Source organism: Somniosus microcephalus, chromosome 11, assembly GCF_052327205.1.
Source record: "Somniosus microcephalus isolate GS21.2 chromosome 11, FLI_Smic_1.0, whole genome shotgun sequence".
Classification (NCBI taxonomy): Eukaryota; Metazoa; Chordata; class Chondrichthyes; order Squaliformes; family Somniosidae; genus Somniosus; species Somniosus microcephalus.
In genome coordinates, this window is record NC_140997.1 from 227,316,923 (window position 1) to 227,343,046 (window position 26,124).

General features: G+C 47.4%; 1 protein-coding gene across 1 annotated transcript in view; it reads left to right on the top strand.

Annotated features, from left to right (window-relative positions):
* col7a1 (collagen, type VII, alpha 1) overlaps nt 1-26,124 on the top strand; it is a 418,430-nt gene that overhangs the window by 283,442 nt on the left and 108,864 nt on the right. Inside the window, exons 67-74 of the mRNA XM_086000010.1 lie at nt 1,168-1,203; nt 3,239-3,310; nt 5,040-5,084; nt 7,567-7,602; nt 9,161-9,196; nt 11,496-11,609; nt 15,099-15,164; nt 22,950-22,985. Of these exons, the coding sequence (XP_085856136.1) occupies nt 1,168-1,203; nt 3,239-3,310; nt 5,040-5,084; nt 7,567-7,602; nt 9,161-9,196; nt 11,496-11,609; nt 15,099-15,164; nt 22,950-22,985 (441 nt within the window). The remainder of the gene's footprint in view (nt 1-1,167; nt 1,204-3,238; nt 3,311-5,039; nt 5,085-7,566; nt 7,603-9,160; nt 9,197-11,495; nt 11,610-15,098; nt 15,165-22,949; nt 22,986-26,124) is intronic.

The following is a 26,124-nucleotide window of genomic DNA, read 5'->3' on the forward strand; positions in this document are numbered from 1 at the left end:
TGACCTCTTCCACCTAGAAGACAAGGGCAGCAGGCGCATGGGAACACCATCACCTGCAACTTCCCCTCCAAGTCACACACCATCCTGACTTGGAAGTATATCGCCGACCCTTCATCGTCGCTGGGTCAAAATCCTGGAACTCCCTCCCCAACAGCGCTGTGGGAGCACCTTCACCACACGGACTGCAGCGGTTCAAGAAGGTGGCTCATCACCACCTTCTCACGGGGCAACTAGGGACGGGCAATGAATGCTGGCCTTGTCATCACAGCCATTGCCCAGTGCTGCCCTCACCCGACATCGCTGGAGTCACGAGTGGTATTTGAACCCTGTCTGGCCGGTAACGGTGCGGGCGGGGTAAGGGCATTAACTTACCTGAAACCCGACCCGAGAATTTAAATGGCAAAGTTGCGACCTGATGCTGTCATCGGGACATGCACTCCACTTTAACTGCGGGCCGACTAAGGGCCGCACAGTGTCGGACCCACCAGCAAAAGCTTGTGGCAGGCAGGTAAATTAATTTTGTTACTTTTCACAAGTTGCTTGTGGTCCAGGAGGAACAGGAATGCTCATTCTCGCTCCACAAGGATTCCCTGGGCCTCCCCTACCCTGGGCCCCCCCCCCCCACCTCACAGTCATAAACTGTACCCCTTCCTCACATACCTTGCTGGGGTCCGATTTCATGGATCCCCGGAGGCGGCCTGACCCCGCCCCACCCACCACCTCACCCTACGTGAATTTCCAGTCCAGTCGGGAGTTAGTGTCGGGGCCCAGGAGTTGAAATCTCCCGGCCCTCACGCTCCAGAGGGCCTGAAGGATTGCCGCCTGCTTCACCACCCCTCCCGCCCTCCGCATCCTCGATCCCCGCCCCGAGTTAAAACTGGTGCTACTGCGTAGCGATCAGGAGTAGCCAGGAACCCTGGCTGATACCCCTCCCCCCTCTTTGCTCCGGAACAGGGAGGCTCTTTGTAGCACCCCCAGATCTGCCTCAATTAGATTGGGAGTGGAACGTGGGACCTCCCTGTTCTTTATATGGCTCTGAGCCAGTGGGGTCTCCCTGTTAGAGGCGAGTACAGATTAACTCAAAGCTGTGCACCACAGGGCAGCATTTAGTTATGTCTGACCAGCGACGTCACTGATTTTCACGTCTCCATTTCACTTTCTTTTCAGGGTGACCAAGGGAAGCAAGGAGATCCTGGCAGAGATGTAAGTGATCCACACGTTGACAATATACACTGAGGCCTGTGCTTAGGCCTGCGGTTCTACTGATTTGCTTCATGCTTAAAGGTTCAAATCCCTCCATGGCCTCGGCCCCCTCCCAATCTCTGTAACCCCCTCCAGCCCTCCAACCCTCCGAGAACTGTGCATTCTGGGCTTTTGCGTGTCCCCCGCTCCCTTCGCCCCACCATTGGCGGCCGTGCTTTCAACCATCTGGGCCCGACGCTCCAGAATTCCCTCCCTGAACCTCGCCGCCTCTCCACCTCACTCTGCTCCTTTAAGACGCTCCTTACAAGTGACCTCTTTGACCAAGCTTTTTGATCACTTGCCCTAATGTCTCCTTCTTTGGCTCAGTGTCAACCTTTGTTTGATAACGCTCCTGTGAAGCCCCTTGGTACAGTTTTTCTATGTTAAAGGCGCTATATAAATGCAAGTTGTGGTAGTGAATTGCACCGTAAGCCAATACTTGGCAGGTTGGTTAGGGGAGTCCATCAAATAAAATTGGGAATAAAAGATGCTGGGATCATGAACACAGCTAATGTAATGGATACGCATAAGGAACACATTATTTGTCCAGTGGTTTGAACTGACCAAATTATGAGGTCAGTGTGTTACAATTTTTAGTTGAAGGAATATCATATCCAGTGGGTATAAATAAGATTAAATAAAAGTGAAATTATTTTAGAACCTGGAATCGTTCAGCAACTAGGAATTAAAATGAGTTGGGCCTGTCCGACAGCGAGTTCTTTTTTAAAATTTGTTTTGTGACACTTGTTGAATCATTTCTTTACCCGTTAAACAGATTTGTACAACTAGAGACAGTAATAAGTTTGATAATTCACTTCACTTATTATTGACAAAACATTAATCTTAAAATGTCCGAACCAACCATACAGGTTGACGCACTTTAGCCTCGTGTCCAAATCTTGACGTGCGTGGATATTAATGAGGACCCGTGAAGATGGCTTCTCCAAGCCTGTTTACGCTACAGGGTCTTGAAGGCAGCAAAGGTCTTTCTTTCCTTCTAACTAAGTAAACACACGGCATCTCTTTATACCATTTTCTTTTACGGCTCTCTTCCTGTTGGATGCAGCACCATTCGCTGTTTTATGACCGCCCTGTTGTTCGAACTGATTGCCAAACAGAGATGAGAGGCCCCATGCCTTTTCACACCAGACTGTTACTTCCATGTACAGCAGGCACCTCAAAGCACTGGAGAGGTACCACCAACGCTGCCTCCGCAAGATCCTGCAAATCCATTGGCAGGATAGGCGCACCAACGTCAGTGTTCTCGCTCAGGCCAACATCCCCAGCATCGAAGCTCTGACCACGCTCAATCAGCTCCGATGGACGGGTCACATTGTCCGCATGCCCGATCCGAGACTCCCAAAACAAGCGCTCTACTCGGAGCTCCGGCACGGCAAGAGAGCCCCAGGTGGGCAGAGGAAACGCTTCAAGGACACCCTCAAAGCCTCCTTGAAAAAGTGTAACATCCCCACCATCACCTGGGAATCCCTGGCCCAAGACCACACAAAGTGGCGAAGCATCCGGGAAGGCGGCGAACACCTCGAGTCTCTTCGCCGGGAGCAAGCGGAAGCCAAGCGCAGGCAGCGCAAGGAGCGCACGTCAACCCAAGCACCCCACCCACCCGCCCCTTCAACCACCGTCTGCCCCGCCTGTGACAGAGACTGTAGGTCCCGCATTGGACTCATCAGTCACCTGCGAACTCATTTTTAATGTAGAAGCAAGTCATCCTCGGTTCCGAGGGACTGCCTAAGAAGAAGAAGTTACTTCCTACCATTGCTTTTCCCAAGCCATAGCTTTGTTGTACCTCTGATGCTCTCACACTGCCCCCTGCTGTGATGAAAAGCCTGTGTTTCAAAAGCTTATGTGCCATCCGCGTCATTAGAGAGGAAAAGACAGGCTTTGCGAGGAAGTGGTTCAAACCAATTTTGTCTACATTACTGTTTTGTCTTTGTTAGAAATAAGCGTAATGTAAAAGAAATACTCTTACAACACACAGGGTTTGTCCGGCCTGAGGGGCGAGCAAGGACCGCCAGGAGCAGGAGGCCCTCAGGGCCTGACAGGGCAGCCAGTAAGTTACGCATTTCTCAATTCTCTTTGCGAAGTTTGAACGTTACGTCAATGCACCGGCCTTTAGTGCAGCTGTGGCTCCCTGCACGCGTTTCCAACCCGTCAACTGGAAGCCGTGCTAAAACCAGCGGGATGTAGGATTGCCAGATTGCTCTCCCACGGAGTGAGCACTCACCGCCCCCCCCCACCCAACAAGGAGAGGCGGTGAGAAATGCTGTGCGAATCTCTTCCTCAGAGGGCGGTGGAAGCAGAGTCTTTGAATATTTTTAAGGCAGAGGTAGATAGATTCTTGATAAGCAAGGGGGTGAAAGGTTATTGGGGGTAGGCGGGAATGTGGAGTAATCAGATCAGCCATGATCTTATTGAATGGCGGAGCAGGCTCGAGGGGCCGAGTGGCCGACTCCTGCTCCTAATTCGTCTGTTCGTATAATCAGACCTGATCAACTCTCGAGGCATCTCCTGGCAGCTGGCTCCAGACTGGCCCAGGAATGGCGTGTGAACCGAGAAGGAAATGCACAAACAAGCTAAGCCCCAAAATATCCCCCACACTCTGGGGAGAAAAGTAATAATGAGGGTGAAATTTTTCTAGAGCGATGTCACAAAATGGGTGATCGGGAATCGGCTGCCCGTTTTACACCCCGCCCGATTTTATCGAAGTCAATGCTTCACCATTTTGCACTGCCACCCAAAACCAATTTCACCCCTCCCACCCCCACCGCCATTTGTGTTGTACGCCGTGATGTCAGAGCGTGGAAATTACTTGCTTAATTCTCCATCTCCAAATTGTCAGCTATGCTCAGCTCGTTACTGTTTGCCTGTGTTAAGTCAGACTGAAGGGCTGGTTAAGGCCGGATGCGAGTGAACGATGAACCTGAATGTACCGCGACAGCTAATGGAGGGTCTGCGATGAGTTGCAAAGGTCCGCTGGGTCCCACCTAGGTCTGGCGCTGTCCCGTACACAAATGACGAAGATTACTTTACAGAATGTGTTGAGCATTGGGTGGGGCGGATCTGACACGGTGGTTTGTTTGTTTGTTTGTTTGTTTGTTTGTTTGTCCTCTGGGCCCTTTAGATTAACCTCATTGCCTGGGTTCTCTAAGGTAACGAGGTCGAGTTGGGTAAGAATGCCTTGTGGTTAAATGCCACCTAGGGAGGGGAGATGTCAGCCAGGATGTTCCCACACCTGTTCACTGGGCTGGAAATGTGCGAAGGTGAGGACACTGGGCGCGGACACTGGGCGCGGACACTGGGCGCGGACACTGGGCGCGGACACTGGGCGCGGACACTGGGCGCGGACACTGGGCGCGGACACTGGGCGCGGACACTGGGCGCGGACACGGGGCGCGGACACTGGGCGCGGACACGGGGCGCGGACACGGGGCGCGGACACGGGGCGCGGACACTGGGCGCGGACACGGGACGCGGACACTGGGTGAGGACACGGGGCGCGGACACGGGGCGAGGACACGGGGCGCGGACACTGGGCGCGGACACTGGGTGAAGACAGGATCAGGCTTGGCTGTGATGACTCTTATGGTCGAATATCCCACCAACACTCACTGTCTAGACTCGAGCATTTAGGTGAGGCAGGGGAGGACTAATGGTGTCTGTGAGGCTATACCACAGCCAGAGTCAGCCCCTTTTGGGAAAGAAGAGGAAATTAATTTTTAAAATGTACAAATGTATTTTTATTATTATTGTACCAATATCTTTTTTTCCACCTACCTCAGGGCAAACCAGGGGATGATGGGAAGGCAGGACTTCCTGGAAAGAATGTAAGTATATCTGAACGACGAAACTGTTGCCGTGGTAACTTGCTGACACTGGAATCCGACATAGAATCAGAAATTTACAGCAAAGAAGGAGGCCATTCGGCCCATCGTGTCCGTGCCGGCCGAAAAAGAGCTCTCCAGCCTAATCCCACTTTCCAGCTCTTGGTCCGTAGCCCTGTAGGTTACGGCACTTCAAGTGCATATCCAAGTACTTTTCAAATGTGACGAGGGTTTTTCCTCTACCACCCTTTCAGGCAGTGAGTTCCAGACCCCCACCACCCTCTGGGTGAAACAGGTTCTCCTCAACTCCCCTCTAAAACTCCGACCAATTACTTTAAATCTGTGCCCCCTGGTTATTGACCTCTCTGCTAAGGGAAATAGGGGCTTCCTATCCACTCTATCGAGGCCCCTCATAATTTTATACACCTCAGTTAAATCTCCCCTCAGCCTCCTCTGTTCCAAAGAAAACAACCCCAGCCTATCCCGTGTAATGGTGACGAATTCTGTGCCTGCGATGGGATCCAGGGCCTGACCTTTCAGAGGTCTTGAGGCACAAAACGAGGCCTCCATCCCAGTTGGGCCTCAAGCAGGCCTAATGTGGGCCCAGTGATGGAGGGTAAGGAAACACGGGGAGAGCAGTGCTTGTGAGGGTCTCGGCTTGCGTGCTTCTCTCCCGAGACCAGAATTGGAGAGCTCTTTCAAAGAGCCAGCAAAGGCACGATGGGCCGAATGGCCTCCTTCTATGCTCTATGATTCTGTGAAACTGGCAATGACCCTTTTTAAAAAAAAAAAAAAAAAAAATGCACTGCAGTCTAGTTTAAAAAAATGTAGGGAAATAAGAGGAAGCATCAAAGGGGAACCTTGATTCTGGATTTGAAAATAAGGTAAATTTTATGGCACTTTTTTAGTATCTGGAATACATTGCCTCACAAAAGTGTCTAAAAATCGTGATTCCTTCCTCCCCCCCCCCCCTTTCTGTCATTGTGTGAGTTGAAAGAGATGATTTAAATTATTGAACATCTTTAACATGGCCGCCACACAGTATGGGACTGGATATTTACGAGAAATTTAAGACAGATACCTAATTTACTTCAAAGCTCAAATTCCGCCAATGGCCTCGTCCCCTCCCTCTCTTTCTAACCTCCTACAGCCCTGGAACCCTCCGAGAACTCTGCGCTCCTCCAATTCTGGACTCTCATATATCCCCTTACTTCCTTCGCCCTGACTTAAATAGATTTTTTTAAATTTAAAGTGGCGACCCTATTGTGTGTCACGATAGAAAGGATCCCGCCACCATCTGGTAGATTATGGGAATTTGGCAGATAAGGCGTTCCCAAATCTTGGTCTTATACACGTGTGGTGCAGTTATACTCAGGGCAGGGGGGTGGTTGTGGGGGGGTGGGGGAGTTGTTGGGGTGGAGTTGAAGACAAGCGCAGTACAAACAGCAAAAGAAACATGCACGAGAATTTCCTCAGGGATTATCCCCATCGACCCCAAGGTAAACTGCGTAATCAGAGCTTCCGCCAATCTTCTGCCAAGACAAGCAGAAGAATCCCGCCAGGAAATTTCCGTGGATGATTCAGTGAAAAAAGGAGCAGAACTATGAATAAAAGGAGAAGCTGCAATGGGGCAACATCTCAGGCAAGGTTTCGCCCTCTGGAAGTTCTGGTCACTAATTGGTATGGTGGACAACAGGTGTTCCACTGTTTCTCATGATGTACTGATATCCATTATTAAGGTTCTCAATGAATTTGGATTGGTGTCAGCCGTGGCTCAGTGGGTAGCACTCTTGCCCCAGAGTCAGAAAGTTGTGGGTTCGAGTCTTACTCCAAGGACCTGAGCACAAAATCCAGGCCAACTCTCCCAGTGCAGTGCTGAGGGAGTGCTGCACTGTCTGACATGCCGTCTTTTGGATGAGATGTTAAACTGAGGCCCCGTCTGCTCTCTCAGGTGGACATAAAAGATCCCAGGGCACTATTTTGAAGAGCAGGTGAGTTCTCCCCGGTGTCCTGGCCAATATTTATCCCTCAATCAATATCACTAAAACAGATTATCTGGTCATTATCACATTGCTGTTTGTGGGAGCTTGCTGTGCACAAATTGGCTGTTGTGTTTCCTACATTACAACAGTGACTATACTTCAAAAACACTTCATCGGCTTTGGGCCGTGCTGTGTTTGTGAAAGGCACTGTACAATTTCAAATCTTTCTTCTTCACGGTATCTTCCTAATCCTTTATCGTGTTTGCGGTCCAATTTTCGACAGAAGAGAGCTGATGGTGCACTCCCAGGGAATGCTTTGTGGGAGATTGCTGGTGTGCACAAAGCATCCCCCCCCGCCCCCCACCCCCCCCCCGCCCGTGAGCGCTGCCGCCCCCCACTGGGAGCGCAAGGGTGCGGAATTGGTGACAATTCATGCTATGAGCTGCATCGCTATCCCAGTTTATAGGATCCTATTAAGTGTTTGGCTTTCTGCTTTTCCTCAGGGAGTAGACGGGATGCCAGGGGAAGACGGAAGGAAGGTAAGTGTGAACAAGAAACGGTTAAGCTCAGATTTTAAACCCAGGGCAGGAATAGCAGTTGTTGGGGTGAAGCAGCCTTCGATGCGTCCGTTCCTCTTCCCCCCCCCCCCCCAATGTCCCCCTTCCCCTACCAAAAAATTTGGTCGGGCCTCATTTTAATCTCCCCTCACTGACTCCCGCCCGAAGCCAGCAGGGATGAGGCAGGGGCCCCTGCTGGGTTCCCTTGGAAACGGTCCCCAGGACGATGGCGGCTGGGGGATGGTGGGGCTCGGGGTAGAGAAGGCCCAGTGTTTCCTTGTTGGGCCAGGAGGCGGACCATAAGAGACCTTACGAACAGGTTAACGAATTAAACCTCTGGCCCGATCCTGCATTCCGAGATTTGTGCTCTTGAAGGTTAAAATGGCGTCATCATCGGACTCCGACATTTCAATACTTACGAGGACCCGCTTGCCTGCGGCGTGTGACTGGGGAGTTGAAGAGGCAGGAAAGCTGCGGGAACTGTTCGGCTGCCATTTTAACCCCCCTGCCCCCCCACACAGTTCTCGTTGTGACCATTTTGGTTCACATTGTCTTTTAGAATTCCACATACTGCTGAAGTTCACTGTTAGTCATCCCTGGTGCAGTGGAGTGCCTGCAGTGTGTACCATCTACAAGATGCATTGCAGCAACTCGCCAAGGCTCCTTCGGCAGCACCTCCCAAACCTTCCACCTAGAAGGACGAGGGCAGCAGGCGCATGGGAACACCACCATCTCCAAGCTACCCTCCAAGTCACACACCATCCTGACTTGGAAATATATCGGCCGTTCCTTCACCGTCGCAGGGTCAAAATCCTGGAACTCCCTCCCTAACAGCACTGTGGGAGTACCTTCACCCCACGGACTGCAGCGGTTCAAGAAGGCGGCTCACCACCACCTTCTCAAGGGCAATGAGGGGATGGGCAAGAAATGCCGGCCTTGCCAGCAACGCCCACATCCCATGAATGAATAAATTTTTAAAAAAGTAAGAGTGGAACCTGACATGAATCAGTCATTCATGAAAGAAATACTGAGCGGCCTACGGGTGGCCCTGTCCAGGGAGAGTATAAATACTCGGGCACGGGCCCAGCTTGCGCAGGACATTCTTAACAGGAACTAGTGAAGGACACAACTAGACCTCCAGGTTGTAAAACAGTTGATTAAAGCTTTGTTTAATGCTTAGACCAAGTGCCTAGTAGTTATCTTACGTCAGAACCTCTATCGGAATGCTCCCTAGTGGATGATGGAAACTGATGGATAATTGAGAGTCCCCAAGTTTTCATCTTAACTGGTACCTCATTTACCTAGATGCGCGAATGAAGGTACGTCCAGCGCTAATAACCAAAGGAGCTGTGAGAAGACAGCCTTAAAAAAAAATCCTTGGTGGCGGCTTGATTTGGCAGGTAACTGGAGTGTGGATAATTAAGCTCCCACTGCCATTGTAAGCTATAGACAGTGGGCCAGCTTGGATTAACTACACTCCTGCGAGCGTGCTGAGTTGCATTTTACCTACTAAAGTCTGTGTGTTCTGTTAATGTTTCAGGGTGAGAAAGGCGACCCAGGAGACAGTGCCAGAGATGTACGTACATGTCACGGGATTGGCTCCAGTCAAAATGAGCCGCTCTTCATGGCTCGGGTTGTTCGGGGGTAGTCTTGATTTAAACCATCTAAAAATGCCACTGTTTTACTCGTAAAATGCCGTGTATTCAAGGGCGGCACAGTCTGTCCCAGCGCGCTGTGCCATGGTCAAGGAGGGGGGGGCGTCGGTTTGATTCCTTCCGTGCCACTCAATTGTCAAATAGTTGACGGGAACGCAAGTGGAATTAGGTATTTGAAAAGGGCCACCCGCATTGACTCTCTCATCACGATATCCAATTGTATTTTTGAGCATCCCCAATCAGTTTGCCTCCATGCATTGCTTCATCGATTATTCCAACCATTTATCACTCGTTGAGCCAAGAGGTTATTCCTGATCATCTGTTCTAAATTTACTTGGTCACTAATTTCCATTTATTGTCACCGGTCCTACTGTCTCGGCCACCTTTGAAGTAATGATTTAAGCGTTCACTTATCCAGATAGAATCATAGAAGCATGCAGCATAGAAGGAGGCCATTCGGCCCATCGTGTCAATGCTGGCTCTTTGAAAGAGCTATCCAATTACTCCCACTCCCCATAGCCCAGCAATCTTTTCCCCCTGCAAGTAGTTATCCAATTCCAGATCATGACCTCACCCAAATGGTCGTTCTTCATGCACGAGCGTGGCCAGTGAGTGTTGGCGGACCATTGCACCGCTCAAGGCATTACAGACGAAACGGATCCCCTTGCCATTTGAGCCACACCTGTGCGTACTTTTCAGCAAGGTCCACCGGATTGCAACCAGGAGCGGGAATCCTGGATGATTATTCTCCTCTTAAGCAGAGTCAAATTTTTGTCAGGTTACACCGAGATAGAGTGGATAGGAAGGACCTATTTCCCTTAGCAGAAAGGTCAATAACCAGGGGGCATAGATTTAAAGTAATTGGTAGAAGGATTGGTAGAAGGCAAATGGTATGTTGGCCTTCGTAGCGAGAGGATTTGAGTACAGGAACAAGGATGTCTTGCTGCAGTTGTACAGGGCCTTGGTGAGACCACACCTTGAGTATTGTGTGCAGTTTTGGCCGCCTTATCTGAGGAAGGATGTTCTTGCCATGGAGGGAGTGCAGCGAAGATTCACCAGACTGATACCTGGGATAGCAGGAATGATGTATGAGGAGAGATTGGGTCAATTGGGCTTATATTCGCTAGAGTTTAGAAGAATGAGAGGGGACCTCATTGAAACTTATAAAATTCTAACAGGACTAGATAGACTAGATGCAGGAAGGATGTTCCCGATGGCGGGGGAGTCCAGAACCAGGGGTCACAGTCTAAGGATAAGGGGTAAGCCATTTAGGACTGAGATGAGGAGGAATTTCTTCACCCAGAGAGTGGTGAACCTGTGGAATTCTCTACCACAGAAGGCAGTTGAGGCCAATTCATTAAGTATATTCAAGAAGGAGTTAGATATATTTCTTAAGGCTAAAGAGATCAAGGGATATGTGGAGAAAGCAGGGACAGGGTACTGAATTTGGATGATCAGCCATGATCTCATTGAATGGCGGAGCAGGCTCGAGGGGCCGAATGGCCTACTCCTGCTCCTATCTTCTATGTTTCTATTAGAGGGGAGTTGAGGAGAACTTTTTTCACCCAGAGGGTCTGGAACTCACTGCCTGAAAGGGTGGTAGAGGCAGAAATGCTCATCGCATTTCAAAAGTACTTGGATACGCACAGGGCTACGGACCAAGAGCTGGAAAGTGGGATAAAAACAGAAAATGCTGGAAATACTCAGCAGGTCAGGCAACATCAGTGGAGAGAGAAACAGAGTTAACGTTTCAGGTCGATGACTTTTCGTCAGAACGGTCATCGGCCTGAAACACTAGCTCTGTTTCTCTCTCTCCACAGATGCTGCCTGATCTGCTGAGTATTCCCAGCATTCTCTGTTTTTATTTCAGATTTCAAGCGCCTGCGGTATTTTGCTTTGGTAGCTGGAAAGTGGGATTAGGCTGGGATCGCTCTTCTGCGGCCGGCACCGACACGATGGGCCGAACGGCCCCCTTCTGTGCCGTAAATTTCTCCGACTCTATACGCCTGTTGCCCCGGCTGAGAGCTGCTAATTGAGCCCCTGACCATGAATCAAACCTGCGAGCCGCTGGCACCAAAAAAGAGTGTGTGACTTAAAGTCTCGCGGTCACGGTGAATTAGTGGGACAGATGTCGCGAAGGTTTCTGAAAAGATGGGCGCAGGTCAATCTCTTTGCCGCAAACGTGTCTCATCATTTACTTTTATGTGGTGATCCAACCAGGGACGAGATGGTGTTAAAGGTGAACGAGGAGACCTTGGGCTGCCAGGACTCATCGGCCAACCTGGCCCACCCGGTCTGCCGGGTATAATTGGACTTCCAGGGTCCCCTGGGCAGGTATGCAATATTTTACGTGGATAAGGGGTACGCTAGCGTCGTGATTATTGACATGAATCTTGTCATTCATGTGAAAATGACTTATGTAATAATACTGGGCGGCCTGCTGGTGGTGCTGTCCAGGGAGAGTATAAATAATCGGGCATGGGCCCAGCTTGTGCAGGACATTCTTTAACAGGAACTAGTGAAGGACACAACTAGATCTCCATGTTGAAAAACAGTTGATTAAAGCCTTGTTTAATACTTGGACCAAGTGCCTAGTAGTTTTCTTACGTCAATTATGTTACTGGACCAGTAATCCAGAGGACTGGACTAATGATCCAGTGGAACATGAGCTCAAATCCCACCACGGTAGCTGAGGAATTTATATTCAATCAATTAATTAAATAAATCTGGAATTAAAAAGCTGGTATCAGTAATGGTGACCATGAAACCATCGGATTGTCATAAGAATAAAACCCATCTGGGTCACTAATGTCCTTTAGGGAAGGAAATCTGCCGTCCTTACCCGGTCTGGCCAATATGTGACTCCAGACCCACAGCAATGTGGTTGACTCCTAACTGCCCTCTGAACTGGCCCAGCAAGACACTCAGTTGTAACAAACCGCTACAAAGAAGTACCTTCACCACACGGACTGCAGCGGTTCAAGAAGGCGGCTCACCACCAGCTTCTCGAGGGCAATTAGGGATGGGCAATAAATGCTGGCTTTTATGAACGAATGAGAAAAACATATATAGGGGCTGCGAAAAATGCACTGGCCTGTGTAAACATGCGAAAGATCTCCTCCGTACGCATTCTCTTCATTATAAGGGCGTATAATTAGTTTGTACAGCTGTCTCTGCCTTGGTTTAATATTTAACATTTTATTCTAGGAAAATTTCCCTTGTCCGCTTTTTGTATTTTATCTCCTGTTTTTATTTTCCATCCTCCTGGTGAGATGCCAGCAGCCGATGGCCAAAGGTTTGGGGACTATGCTCTCAAGCCGCAGCTAATACCCCATGTCGTTGGTTGCCAGGAGGTGCAATAGGCTGCCCCGGTGTGACTTCCCCCCCCCTTCCCGTTGCTGGGACATTTCACAGCTCTTGCTTATCTAAGACTAGGGAATGCAGCCTAAAAGTTAGAGCCAGGCCTTTCAGGAGTGAAGTTAGCAAAACACTTCTGCACGCAAAGGGTGGTAGGCGTTTGGAACTCTCTTCCGCCAACGTTGCTGGGTCAGTTGCTAATTTTAAATCTGAGATGGATTGACTTTTGTTAACCAGAGGCATTAAGGGATACGGGGCAAAGGCAGGTATATGGGGTTAGGTCGCAGATCAGCCACGATCTCATTGAATGGAAAGACATGCTCGAGGGACTAAATGGCATAACCCTGTGCTCCTATGTTATCACCTCTCCATTTGATGAGACTAGGGTCAGGCATTCAGTAGAACATGCCTCAAAATTTAAGCTCTTTACATTCTATTATTAACATAGGCAACACTTACATCCCTAAGACAGCATCATCAGGGAGGAGTTTATTGGGTTTTTTGTGGTTAATCTAATGTTTTTGCCCCTTTTTTAATCTCCTCCTTTCGGTTCATCTTTGGCTGTTGAGAGGATGATGATGAATTGATGATTGCTTCACCTATTTTCAGCATCCTTCCTTACAGAGGCAGCTGGCCCCAAGTGCAGCATGACAAAGAACTGGATAGCAAGCAGGAGCAGCAATCCTGGCGGATCTGAGGCCAATTGTCATGGCCTTCTTGCTGCACTCGCTGATCTCAGTGAACTTAGCACAGACCTTTGGGGTGATCTGATTGAGGTTTATAAGATAATGAAGGGAATGGATTGTGTTCGAGCTGACAGTTTGTTCCAATTAAATAGGTTAGAGAGGACCAAGGATCACAATTTGAAGTTGTATAAGGCCAGATCTAGGTTAGACGTCAGGAGATGGTTCTTTTCCCAGAGAATGGTGGATCTCTGTGACAGGCTGCCATCTGGTGCGATGGACGCTCATTCGCTGAATTCCTTCAAGCGAGAGCTGGACCTGTTTCTGGCTGGGGCGGAGATCACCTCTTACAAAAGATAGCTACTTCAGTGAATTCAGGACCAGAGTGATCTCCTGGACTAGTTTCGATCATCTAGATGGGTCGGAGAGGAATTACCTAGATTTTTTCCCCCCAAATTGACCTGGGTTTTTTAATCTGGTTTTTCACCTCTCCCAGGAGATCACATGGTTTCGGGTGGGGGGGGAGAGTGTATATACAGGAAACTCTTTTTACCGGCACCTAAATAACCGGAAATCTCTCTTAACTGGCAAAATTCAGGAGTAGGTTCAGGTAAGTTTTACTTCATATTAGTGGCCGTGTAACCGGGGTTCCTGGATCTGTGGCCGTGTAACCGGGGTTCCTGCACCTGTTGCCATGCAACAGGGATGCCTGGATCTGTGGCCGTGTACGGGGCTCTCGTACCTTGGTAAGTATACCTCTCTGTAATCCGGACTTTTTGATCAACCGGCAGCACGCCGGTCCCGTCGGTGCCGGATAAAAAAGAGTTTCCTGTATTGTGATGCACGAGGTATCGCAATTGTGTGGGACGGGCTGGATGGACTAGAGGGTCTTTACCTGTCCGTCATTATTCGTATCAACCCAGACCTTGGGCATCCCGATCTGTATGACTTCACCAAGCAATGCACTTACTTACTGAGTCAAGAGGAGAACATACTGGGCACACCCCCACACCTTTTAAATTATGGACAAGTCGACCTATTTCCCCCTGTTATGCCCACTGCTACCCTCATCCCAAACAACCACCTTTCAACAGAGAGAGCAAGACAATCTCATACATGTTACTGCAAAACTGTGTGACATCACCTAAGGAAGGATATACTTGGAGGGAGTGCAACAATGGTTCGTTAGACAGATTCCTGGGATGAGGGGGATTGTCCTATGAGGAGAGATTGAGTAGACTAGGCCTATATTCCCTGGTGTTTAGGAGAATGAGCGGTGATCTCATTGAAACATATGAAATTTTTAAGGGACTTGACAGGGTAGACGCTGAGAGGCTGTTTCCCCTGCCTGGGGAGTCCAGAACTAAGGGTCACAGCCTTGGAATAAGGGGTCGGCCATTTAGGACTGAGATGAGGAGGAATTTCTTCACTCAGAGGGTGGTGAATCTTTGGAATTCTCTACCCCAGAGGGCTGTGGAGGCTCAGTCGTTGAGTATATTCAATACAGAGAGCGATAGATTTTTGGATACTAAGGAAATCAAGGGATATGGGGATAGGGCAGGAAGGTGGAAATGAGGTAGAAGATCAGCCATGATCTTATTGAATGAGGAGCAGGCTTGTAGGGCCAAATGGCCAACTCCTGTTCCTATTTCTTATGTTCTTAATAAATGCCGACCTTGCCAGCGATGCCCACATCCTGACGAGAAAAACTGAACAGAGTTATAATTATTTGTATTTCAATAATAAGCAATCTTTGCTTGACTTACTTATCGTAAATTTACAGGTCGTATTTTTCAAAGGACTTGACGCTACTTCAATACCAGGACCACAAGGGCCTTCAGGAACACCGGTAAGATGGCGAGAGATATTGGTTACTTTAACCGTCCTAACCATGGTCAGGTGCTGATTCAAGAAGAGCTGGTAGGCCCTAGCTTCAATTACATACCAACATCAGAGGAACTTTGAGGCACAATACGGCCCCAGTTAAAATACTGTAAGTAAATGCCCCACTCTGCGGAGATTGCGGTTAAGCACCTCGTTGAGCAGAGCAGAGGGAGCTCTAGAATCATAGAATAGAATCATAGAATGGTTACAGCATGGAAGAAGGCCATTCGGCCTGACTCTCAGCTAGTCCCAGTCCCCCGCCCTTTCCCCATAGCCCTGCAAATTTATTTCCTTCAGATACTTAGCCAACTCCCTTTTGAAAGATAAGATTGAGTCTGCCTCCACCACCCTTTCAGGCAGTGCATTCCAGATCTTAACCACTCGCTGCATAAAAAACCTTTTTCTTACGTCGCCTTTGGTTCTTCTGCCAATCACCTTAAATCTGTGTCCTCTGGTTCTCGACCCTTCCACCAATGGGAACAGTTTCTCTCTATCTACTCTGTCCAGACCCCTCATGATTTTGAACACCTCTATCAAATCTCCTCTCAATCTTCTCTGCTCCAAGGAGAACAACCCCAGCTTCTCCAGTCTATCCACGTAACTGAAGTCTCTCATTCCTGGAATCATTCTCGTAAATCTTTTATGCACCCTCTCTAAGGCCTTCACATCCTTCCTAAAGTGCAGTGCCCAGAATTGAACACAATACTCCAGTTGGGGCCGAACCAGTGTTTTATAAAGGTTCATCATAACTCCTTGCTTTTGTACTCTATGCCTCTATTTATGAAGCCCAGGATCCCATAAGCTTTTTTAACCGCTTTCTCAACCTGCCCTGCCACCTTCAACGATTTGTGCACACATACCCCCAGGTCTCTCTAGTTGATGCACCCGCTGCAGGATTGTACCATTTAGTTTATATTGCCTCTCCTCATTCTTTCTACCAAAATGTATCACTTAGCAATTTTCTGCGTTAAATTTCATCTACCATTCTGCCCATTCCACCAGCCTGTCTATGCCTTCCTGAAGTCTATCACTCTCCTCCTCGCTGTTCACTATACTTCCAAGTTTTGTGTCATCTGCAAATTTTGAAATTGTGCCCTGTACACCCACGTCCAAATCATTAATATATATATCAAGAAAAGCAGTGGTCCTAGTACCAAACCCTGGGGAACACCACTGTATACCTTCCTCCAGTCTGAAAAATAACCATTCACCATTACTCTCTGTTTCCTGTCACTTAGTCAATTTCATATCCATGCTGCCACTGTCCCTTTTATTCCATGGGCTTCAACTTTGCTGGCAAGCCTATTATGTGGCACTTTGTCGAACACCTTTTGTAAATCCATGTACACTACGTCAACCGCATTACCCTCATCAACCCTCTCTGTTACCTCATCAAAAAACTCAATCAAGTTAGTTAAACACGATTTGCCTTTAACAAATCCGTGCTGGCTTTCCTTAATTAATCCACACCTATCCAAGTGACTGTTAATTTTGTCCCTGATTACTGTTTTTAAAAGCTTCCCCACTACTGAGGTTAAACTGACTGGCCTGGGTTTATCTTTACACCCTTTTTTGAAAAAGGGTGTAACATTTGCAATTCTCCAGTCCTCTGGCACCATCCCCGTATCGAAGGAGGATTGGAATATTATGGCCAGTACCTCCGCAATTTCCTCCCTCAATTCCCTCAGCATCCTAGGATGCATCCCATCTGCTCCTGGTGACTTATCTACTTTAAGTACAGCCAGCCTTTCTAATAACTCCTCTTTATCAATTTTTATAGTATCAAGTATCTCCACTACCTCCTCCTTTACTATGTCTGTGGCAGCATCTTATTCCTTGGTGAAGACAGATGCAAAGTACTCATTTAGTACCTCAGCCATACCCTCTGCCTCCATGAATAGGTCTCCTTTTTGGTCCCTAATCGGTCCCACTCCTTCTCTTGATACCCTTTTGCTATTTATATGCCTACAGAAGACTTTTGGATTACCTTTTATGTTGGCTGCCATTCTATTCTCATACTCTCTCTTTGCCCCTCTTATTTTCTTTTTCACTTCTCCTCTGACCTTTCTATATAAAGCCTGATTCTCAGATGTATTTGCAACCTGACATCTGTCATACGCACTCTTTTTCTGCTTCATCATACTCTATCTCTTTCGTCATCCAGGGAGCCCTGACTTTAGTTGCCCTGCCTTTCCCCCCCACTGGGAATGTACCTCGACTGCACTTGAACCATTTCCCCTTTAAAGGCAGCCCATTGTTCCATTAGTTTTGCCTGCCAATCTTTGATTCCAGTTTACCCGGGCCAGATCCATTCTCATCCCGCTGAAATTGGCCTTTCCCCAGTTAAATATTTTTACTCTAGATTGCTCCCTGTCCTTTTCCATAGCTAATCTATACCTTATGATACTATGATCACTGTTCCCTAAATGTTCACCTGCTGACACTTGCTCCACTTGACCCACCTCATTCCCCAGCACCAGATCCAGCAATGCCTCCTCCTTCGTCGGGCCGGAAACATACTGATCAAGAAAGTTCTCCTGAACACACTTCAGAAATTCTTCCCCTTCTCTGCCCTTAACACTATTACAACCCCAGTCTATATTAAGATAGTTGAAGTCCCCCATTATCACTACTCTATAGTTCTTGCACCTCTCTGTAATTTCTCTACAAATTTGCTCCTCCATATTTTTCCCACTATTTGGTGGTCTATAGAATACACCTGGCAGTGTAATGGCACCTCTATTATTTCTTAACTCTAGCCATATAGATTCTGTCCTTGACCTCTCCAGGACATCCTCCCTCTCCAGCACTGTAACATTCTCCTTAACCAATACTGCCACACCACCTCCTATCTTTCCTTCCCTATCTTTCCTGAACACTTTATAACCAGGAATATTTAATACCCAATCCTGCCCTTTTGTGAGCCAGGTCTCAGTTATTGCCACAACATCATATTCCCATGTGGCTATTTGTGCCTGCAGCTCACTTACCTTGTTTACTACGCTTCGTGCGTTCACATACATACACTGTAAACCCATCTTAGACCATCCTGTGTTCTCTCTTAGTTTGACCCCACCTAATAACTTACTATTTCTTACTTTAGTGCTCTCTGCCTCTCCCAATCCTTGGAGCACTTTATTTCCCCTTTCTAATGTTAAATCCTGGTGCCCATCCCCCTGCCAAATTAGTTTAAACCCTCCCCAACAGCACTAGCGAACCTCACCACGAGGATATTGGTTCCGGCCCTGTTGAGGTGCAACCTGTCCGGCCTGTACGGGTCCCACCTCCCCTAGAACCGGCCCCAATGCCCCAGGAATCTGAAGCCCTCCCTCCTGCACTCTCTCTCCAGCCGCGCATTCATCTGCTCTATCCTCCTATTTCTATACTCACTTGCGTGTGGCACCGGGAGTAATCCGGAGATTACTACCTTCTTGAGGTCCTGCTTTTTAACCTCTTTCCTAGCTCCCAACAATCTGCCTGCGGGACCTCATCCCTATTTCTACCTATGTCGTTAGCATCAATATGGACCACGACTTCTGGCTGTTCTCCCTCCCCCCTCAGAATGTTCTGAGGTGCTCAGAGACATCCTTAACCCTGGCACCAGGGAAGCAACATATCAACCTGGAGTCACGTCTGCGGCTGCAGAAACGCCTGCCTGCTCCCCTAACTATCGAATCCCCTACCACTATTGCACCCCCACTCTTCTTCCTCCCCCTTTGTACAATTGAGCCACCCATTTGTGCCACGGACTTGGCTCTGGCTCCTCTGCTCTGCATTTGGCCCTTGTTGCCCACCAGATCTGTACGGTTTTAGCTCTGGGTACAAATAACAACCCATGCTGACATCTCTCGTCTTGCGGAGCACGTAAAATTTACCAAGAATTTTTAAGAAGAATTGCTTAAAAGACATGACGTGAAGAAACTCATAGTCATCCCAATCCACTGTGCTTAAGAAAAGGAGACCAGATTTCATAAAGAATAAAACCTCAACACTTGTCAATAAACTATCTGTTATTGGTTTAATGCAGGACCCGGTGATTGTAGAGCATGTAAGTACTTGGTTTTGTGGCCCCCAAGTCTTTAACTGTCAGTAATCCAATTCCTTTTACCCAGTGCTCTCTAATACAACTAATAATACAATGAGATCTGTGCTAAAAGACAACTTTGTTCAACCCTTTAACCTTATGGAGATGTTTCTTCCTCTTGACATATAGAGGACACCGTGGTTAATATGACCTTTTTCTATTCAAACGGCACGTGAACATTTAAATATCTTGTTAGTGACACAATAATGCAAGAGACAGTTCTGGATGAATTCGAAGCTCACCTCTATTTATTTTGTCAGTTGGCCAAATACTATTTTAGTATTTCTTGATCTAGAACAGGATTTTACACTGTACTCGACCACCTTAATCCATGATTTGATTTAAAACACTAGTTAGGTCGCAGCTAGAGTACTGCGTGCAGTTCTGGTCATCACGTTACAGGATAGATGTGATTGCATTAGAGAGGACACAGAGGAGATTTACAAGGATGTCGCCAGGATGAAAGGATATTTACCAGTCCGAGCCCCTTTGGGGCTATCCCGGATCAGGCGTATTTCTCAGATGTTCACTTTCAACTAAAGTTTGAGGTAGCCGAATCCTAAAGACGCTTAACTGGGTCTAAAGGTCCGGACTATCTCTCCCTAAAGGAAAGGAATAACCCGAGAATGTTACCGTCCTCCAGATAGCGTTTTTAATAAGTTTAGCCAGACTGTAATGTCCTGGATATTATGAGAGTCCGGAAAACTCCCCCAGAAATGTAACTCTTCACCAAAGAGTGCACAGAAATTGAGTTCGCGAGTTATTGATACAGAAGACTTATGTGAGACAATTCTAAAAATATATAGAGATTTATTAAAAGAACCGACATGCAATTTACAGTTGGTGAATCAGTCAATCGCAACATTAACAGTTCTAAAAAGAGAAAAAGTACTATCTTTTTAACAGAGAATCTTACTTTTAAATCTTAACTTTGCTACAGTATTACAGTTCTTAATGTTTTCTATACAGGATATCCATCAATATCAAAATACCTTTGATCCCCGAGGTACAAAGAGTGGAAGACCACAGAGCTGCCTCTGTAGTCAAGAATCGCCTTGCCCGATTAATGCGAGTCTGATATCCCATTTGAGACTTCAATATTTCTACCCTTTTTCAGTTGTATTTCCTTTAAGGCTTTCTGCTGATGCAAGTTAATTATCACTATTCATGTTTCTGTTGACCTCTGTATTCTTTACTGCCACATCAGCTTGTAATATTCCAGAATCTGTCGCATCTCCAGGTGTTCTGGGTTCACCATATAAAAAGGTGTGAAAGGCAGATGTCCCTTATTTTATGTGTCATCTTTACGAAGTTTAATTTATATCACATATCCAGGGTTGATCATTGCATTGTTCCCAAGAGGTCAGCCACTCAGAGCCATCCCATTCTTCTGCTTCAATAATTTATTCAGGGTCAACAACTTGTCCTGTTTCAATAGCCAGAATTATTTCATAGCTACTTCATAGTTAGCTTTCTAAATTTCCAAATTTTCCTCATGTCGCCTTTGGTTCTTTTGCCAGTCACCTTAAATCTGTGTCCTCTGGTTCTCGACCCTTCCACCAATGGGAACAGTTTCTCTCTATCTACTCTGTCTGGACCCCTTATGATTTTGAACACCTCTATCAAATCTCCTCTCAATCTTCTCTGCTCCAAGGAGAACAACCCCAGCTTCTCCCGTCTATCAACATAACTGAAGTCCCTCATCCCTGGAATCATCATTCTCATAAATCTTTTCTGCACCTGCTCTAAGGCCTTCACATCCTTCCTAAAATATGATGCCCAGAATTGGACACAAGACTCCAGTTGAGGCCGAACCAGTGTTTTATACAGGTTCATCGTAACTTCCTTGCTTTTGTACTCTATGCCTCTATTTATGAAGCCCAGGATCCCGTAAGCTTTTTTAACCGCTTTCTCAACCTGCCCTGCCACCTTCACCAATTTGTGCACATATACCCCCAGGTCTCTCTGTTCATGCACCCTCTTTAGGATTGTACCCTTTAGTTTATATTGCCGCTCCTCGTTCTTCCTACCAAAATGTATCACTTCGCACTTTTCTGAGTTAAATTTCATCTGCCACGTTCCATTCTCCCCATTCCACCAGCCTGTCTATGTCCTCTTGAAGTCTATCCCTATCCCCCTCACTGTTCACTATACTTTATGCTCAGCAGAAAGCTGGTTTAAATTCTAACTCATCATGTGCTGGTCTCACAGAGAGCCCAGAAAGAAAATCAAAGTACTCGGATAGTGTGAACCCTCGTTCCCACATACAGCGTCCTGTTCTAGATCAGTTTGTGATCTAATCTTTTCTAACGGGAAGGAAAGCTTTGGTTTTCTGGTAGGCGACACCTGCTGAATACAGATTACCCTTTGCAATGGAATCTCCATTCAGAACATGTATTGTCCAAAGGAACGAGCATCTTGTCATACCCATACATCTCTGGCCCTATGTCCATGTGTAAAATGGTGCTGGTGTCGTTGCCTGTCTGTTCGTTGTTAAGTGGGAAGGTGTACTGTGTCTACGTGTGCACTAAGCTGTGTGTTTTGCATTGCCTTGAGATATCATGTGTGGTGCAAGGGGAACAATAACTGGGCAACTTAATAGCCCTTGTAGAAATGATGAGCTGCAGCAGTAAAGTGTATTAAGCTCCTGGGGCTCAGCGCTATCTTCATGGTTCAGTTGGTAAATACAGTGCGGGTTGGAGTAACGACCAGAGGGATCCCAAGTTTAATCTTAGATCTGTCCTGAGTTGGCCTCAGCGCACCCAGGCCAAGGGGGCTTCTCTCAGATAAAAATCAGGAGATTTGGACAGGATATTGTAACTAGGGAAGACCGTGCAGTGTGTTTTGTTTTTAGAAGTGGCATCTTTGCTGGAAGGTTCTGATCTCTGTCCTGGGCCACGGGTTTGATCCTCACACCAGGATCTGAGTGAGTGCATAATCTGGTACTGAGGGAGTGCTGCGCTGTCAGAGGTGCCTTGCTTTGGATGAGATGTCAAACTCATCAAGTACCGCTCCAGAGACTTGAGCACACAAATCTAGGCTGACACTCCAGTGCAGTGCTGAGGGAGTGCTGCACTGTCGGAGGTGCCGTCTTTCGGATGAGACGTTAAACCGAGGCCCCGTCTGCTCTCTCAGGTGGACGTAAAAGATCCCATGGCCACTATTTTGAAGAAGAGCAGGGGAGTTCTCCCTGGAGTACTGGCCAATATTTATCCCTCAATCAACATCACTAAAACAGATTATCTGGTCATTATCACATTGCTGTTTGTGGGAGCTTGCTGTGCACAAATTGGCTGCTGCGTTTCCCACATTACAACAGTGACTACACTTCAAATAGTACTTCATTGGCTGTAAGGCGTTTTGGGATGCCCTGAGGTTGTGAAAGGCGCTATAGAAATGCAAGTCTTTCTTTCTCTCTTTCTTTCTTTCTCTCCTTTCTTTCTTTCTTTCTTTCTCTCTTTCTCTCTTTCTTTTTTATGAGATCTGCTCAAGTAAAACAGTGGTGGGAAAAAAATGGGGTTGGTGGCCCCAAAACTCTTAGCTTCTCTCTCAAGCAGCTGATGTTGGACCATTACCAAGTCCTCACAATTTTGAGGGAATTTTAGAATACAGTTGTGAATTGAGTATGGTTCCAATTAAATTTATGGCTGTGCTTATTTTCTACAGGGAATACCAGGTATCCCAGGAGCTACAGGCCCGCGTGTAAGTTCTTTACATCCTCTCTTCTCATCGGTGGTAGGGTTTGAGATATCAGCCAAGAAGTTACTGTTGCCGATATTAGCGGCCAGATTTTTAACATGTTCTTATGACATTCCCTCTGTCAGTGATTTTAGGAAAGGTATTAACTCGTATTATTTCAGACCAAACAGAGGAAGGCCGTAAGAGCATGTCAACTGGTTGTCTGCTTAAGTCAGCAACAGTCCTTTCTGGGCTATAGCGTTTTAAAAGATACCTGTCTCCATCTTGATGTGTTGTATTTCTCTGTGTACAATGTGTAGCTCTCCCCACGTCGAGCACGATTCCTCCCCTTGAGGTGGTGGGCAGGCAACATTTGCCCAGGCCTTTTTGCAGTTTCATTCTGTAGGCAATCAGGAGACGTGTGTTGGTGACAACAAAACAGAAAAGAATATTCCATGAAACATATCATTGGAATGAAAGTGTCTTCTGTCTGCTGGCTGTAAGGAACCTGTGCAAAAATAAGTTTGGCCAGAAATAGAAACAGTAAATGCTGGAAATACTCAGCAGGTCCGGCAGCATCTGTGAAGAGAGAAACAGAGTTAACGTTTCAGGTCGATGACCCTTCGTCTGAACTCTTAGCGATCTCAGTCTTGATAGCTCCAGTTGTCCCAGCGATGCTCGGCGCTGACAGTGGATGCCTGGAATGCGAAGGGCTCCATTCCCAGCACTGGCATCCTTCATCTTGATGAGCACAGGAAATAGCTGCACAGGTTGTGGCCCAAGCTTTAGGCAGACGCGTGGAGAGCATGAAGTTCTTAGACCGACGTTCCGACTGAGTACTGTGGGCGACTGCTTCCTGCAATGTCAGAATTGATCACTCTTTGAAGACGATCAACTCTCTTTGCATTTGGCAAATGTTCGGTGTCAAGTGAAGAGCAGGGAGTGTGTTTTGAGGCGAGCACACGGAACTTATTTGGACTTAATGGGCCAGAAATTCGGGTCGGAGGCTTCCCGCGGGTGTAAGCCTCCGACCTGCACTTACCTAGCGCGCCGCTCGTTGTGCTGTGGGCCCACTTGGGATTCCAATCCTGGGCCTCCTCCAACTGCCGGCGCGCATTGCTTGCGTATCCCAGGGGCGCAGTTAGTTCGAAGCGTCCCCTGGGATCACGTGGGCCATGGAGAACCAATGGTAGCAGGGAATCTGTATTCATAGATTTGACAGGAAAACCTGTCAAATCTATGAATAGAGTTCGGCCCCAAAACATAACTAACACTTCAAATAATTTTTTTTTTAAATCACATTTTTAAAATAACTATAAATTACATAAAATAACTATTTTAAACAATAATTAAAATTTTTGAAAAAATTAATTCGTTTTTAGCGGGGCTAAAAATAAACTTACCTTTCTTTAAAGTATTTAAAAATAATAAACCTGTGGAAAAAATGTTTTAATTTTACTTAATTCACCACTTACCTTGTTAAAAGCAGGCCTTGCGACTGCTTTTTAAAAGTGTAACTGCTGGAGACTTACCCTCCCGGAGAAACCTGCAAAAAAAACGTAAGTTTAATGCCCATGCGCTGCCTCTCCCGCGCACGCGTTCGACCTGCGAACCCCTTCTTTAAGGGAACAGAAGTTCCGGTTTCCCGCGCATGCGCAGTGCATGCACGAAACCGGCACTTTCGTTGGCCCTACGCGTGAGTACCCCGTGCGTACTCACCCGTGGGGACCCGAATATCTGGGCCATTGTCAGCCACGGCTCAGTGAGTAGCACTCTAAATCAGAAGGTTGGGGTTCAAGCCCCACTCCAGGACCTCAGCAGATGATCGAGGGCCGATACTTCAGTGCAGTGGGACAACCTGAGGAGATCTCCGCCTGCTGTGATGGTTGTGGTGGATGTTAAAGACCCCAAAAGGCACTATTCGAAGAAGAGCAGGGAGTTCTCCCAGTGCAACAGCAAGATACTGCGGATGCTGAAAATCTGAAATAACAACAGAAAATGCTGGAAACACTCAGCAGGTCAGGCAGCCTCCGTGGAGAGAGAAACAGAGTCAACATTTCAAGTGGGGGACCTTTCGTCAGAACCGAACCGATCTCTACCGTGCGGAGGCTGAACGGCAACTTTCTGACACCTCCTCCTACCTCCTCCTGGACCATGACCCCACTACCGAACATCAAGCAAACGTTCTCCCAGTGTCCGGACCAAAGAGGCAAATGGAATGTTGGCCTTTATTGCAAGGGGCTCGGAGTATAAAAGCAGGGAAGTCCTGCTACAACTGTACAGGGTATTGGTGAGACCACACCTTGAGTACTGTGTACAGTTTTGGTCTCCTTATTTAAGGAAGGATATACTTGCATTGGAGGCAGTTCAGAGACGATTCACACGGTTGATTCCTGAGATGAGGGGGTTGACTTATGAGGAAAGGTTGAGCAGGCTGGGCCTATACCCATTGGAATTTAGAAGAATGAGAGGGGATCTTATTGAAACATATAAGATACTGAGGGGGCTCGACAAGGTAGATGCAGAGAGGATGTTTCCCCTCGTGGGGAAATCTAGAACTCGGGGGCACAGTTTCAGAATAAAGGGGCACCCTTTTGGAACTGAGATGAGGAGGAATTTCTTCTCTCAGAAGGTCGTAAATCTGTGGAATTCTCTGCCCCAGAGAGCCGTGGAGGCTGGGTCATTAAATACATTTAAGGTGGAGATAGACAGATTTTTGCAAGATAAGGGAGTGAAGGGTTATGGGGAGCGGGCGGGGAAGTGGCTTTGAGCCCAAGATCAGCCATGATCTTATTGAATGGCAGCGCAGGCTCGAGGGGCCAAGTGGCGTATTACTGCTCCTATTTCTTATGTTCTTATGCTTCAACTCGCACCATCAAAAACACCACATTAACTAGCCAATCATCGCAATGTTGCGCGTGAAATGGCTGCTGTGTTTGTCTACATAACCACAGTGACTGCACTTGAACCTGTTGGGTGTGAAGTCCTTTGGGGCATAATACGTGATGTGGCGACAGCCCATACGATAAACAGCGACTTGTTGTATTGGGAAGATGGCAGGGTAGGTATTGTGGAGGAATGAGGCCCAAGGACCACCTTCAGCCACACTGATCTTGTGTGTAACATTCTCTTGGTTGCATCACTCAGTACATGTCTTGTGTTT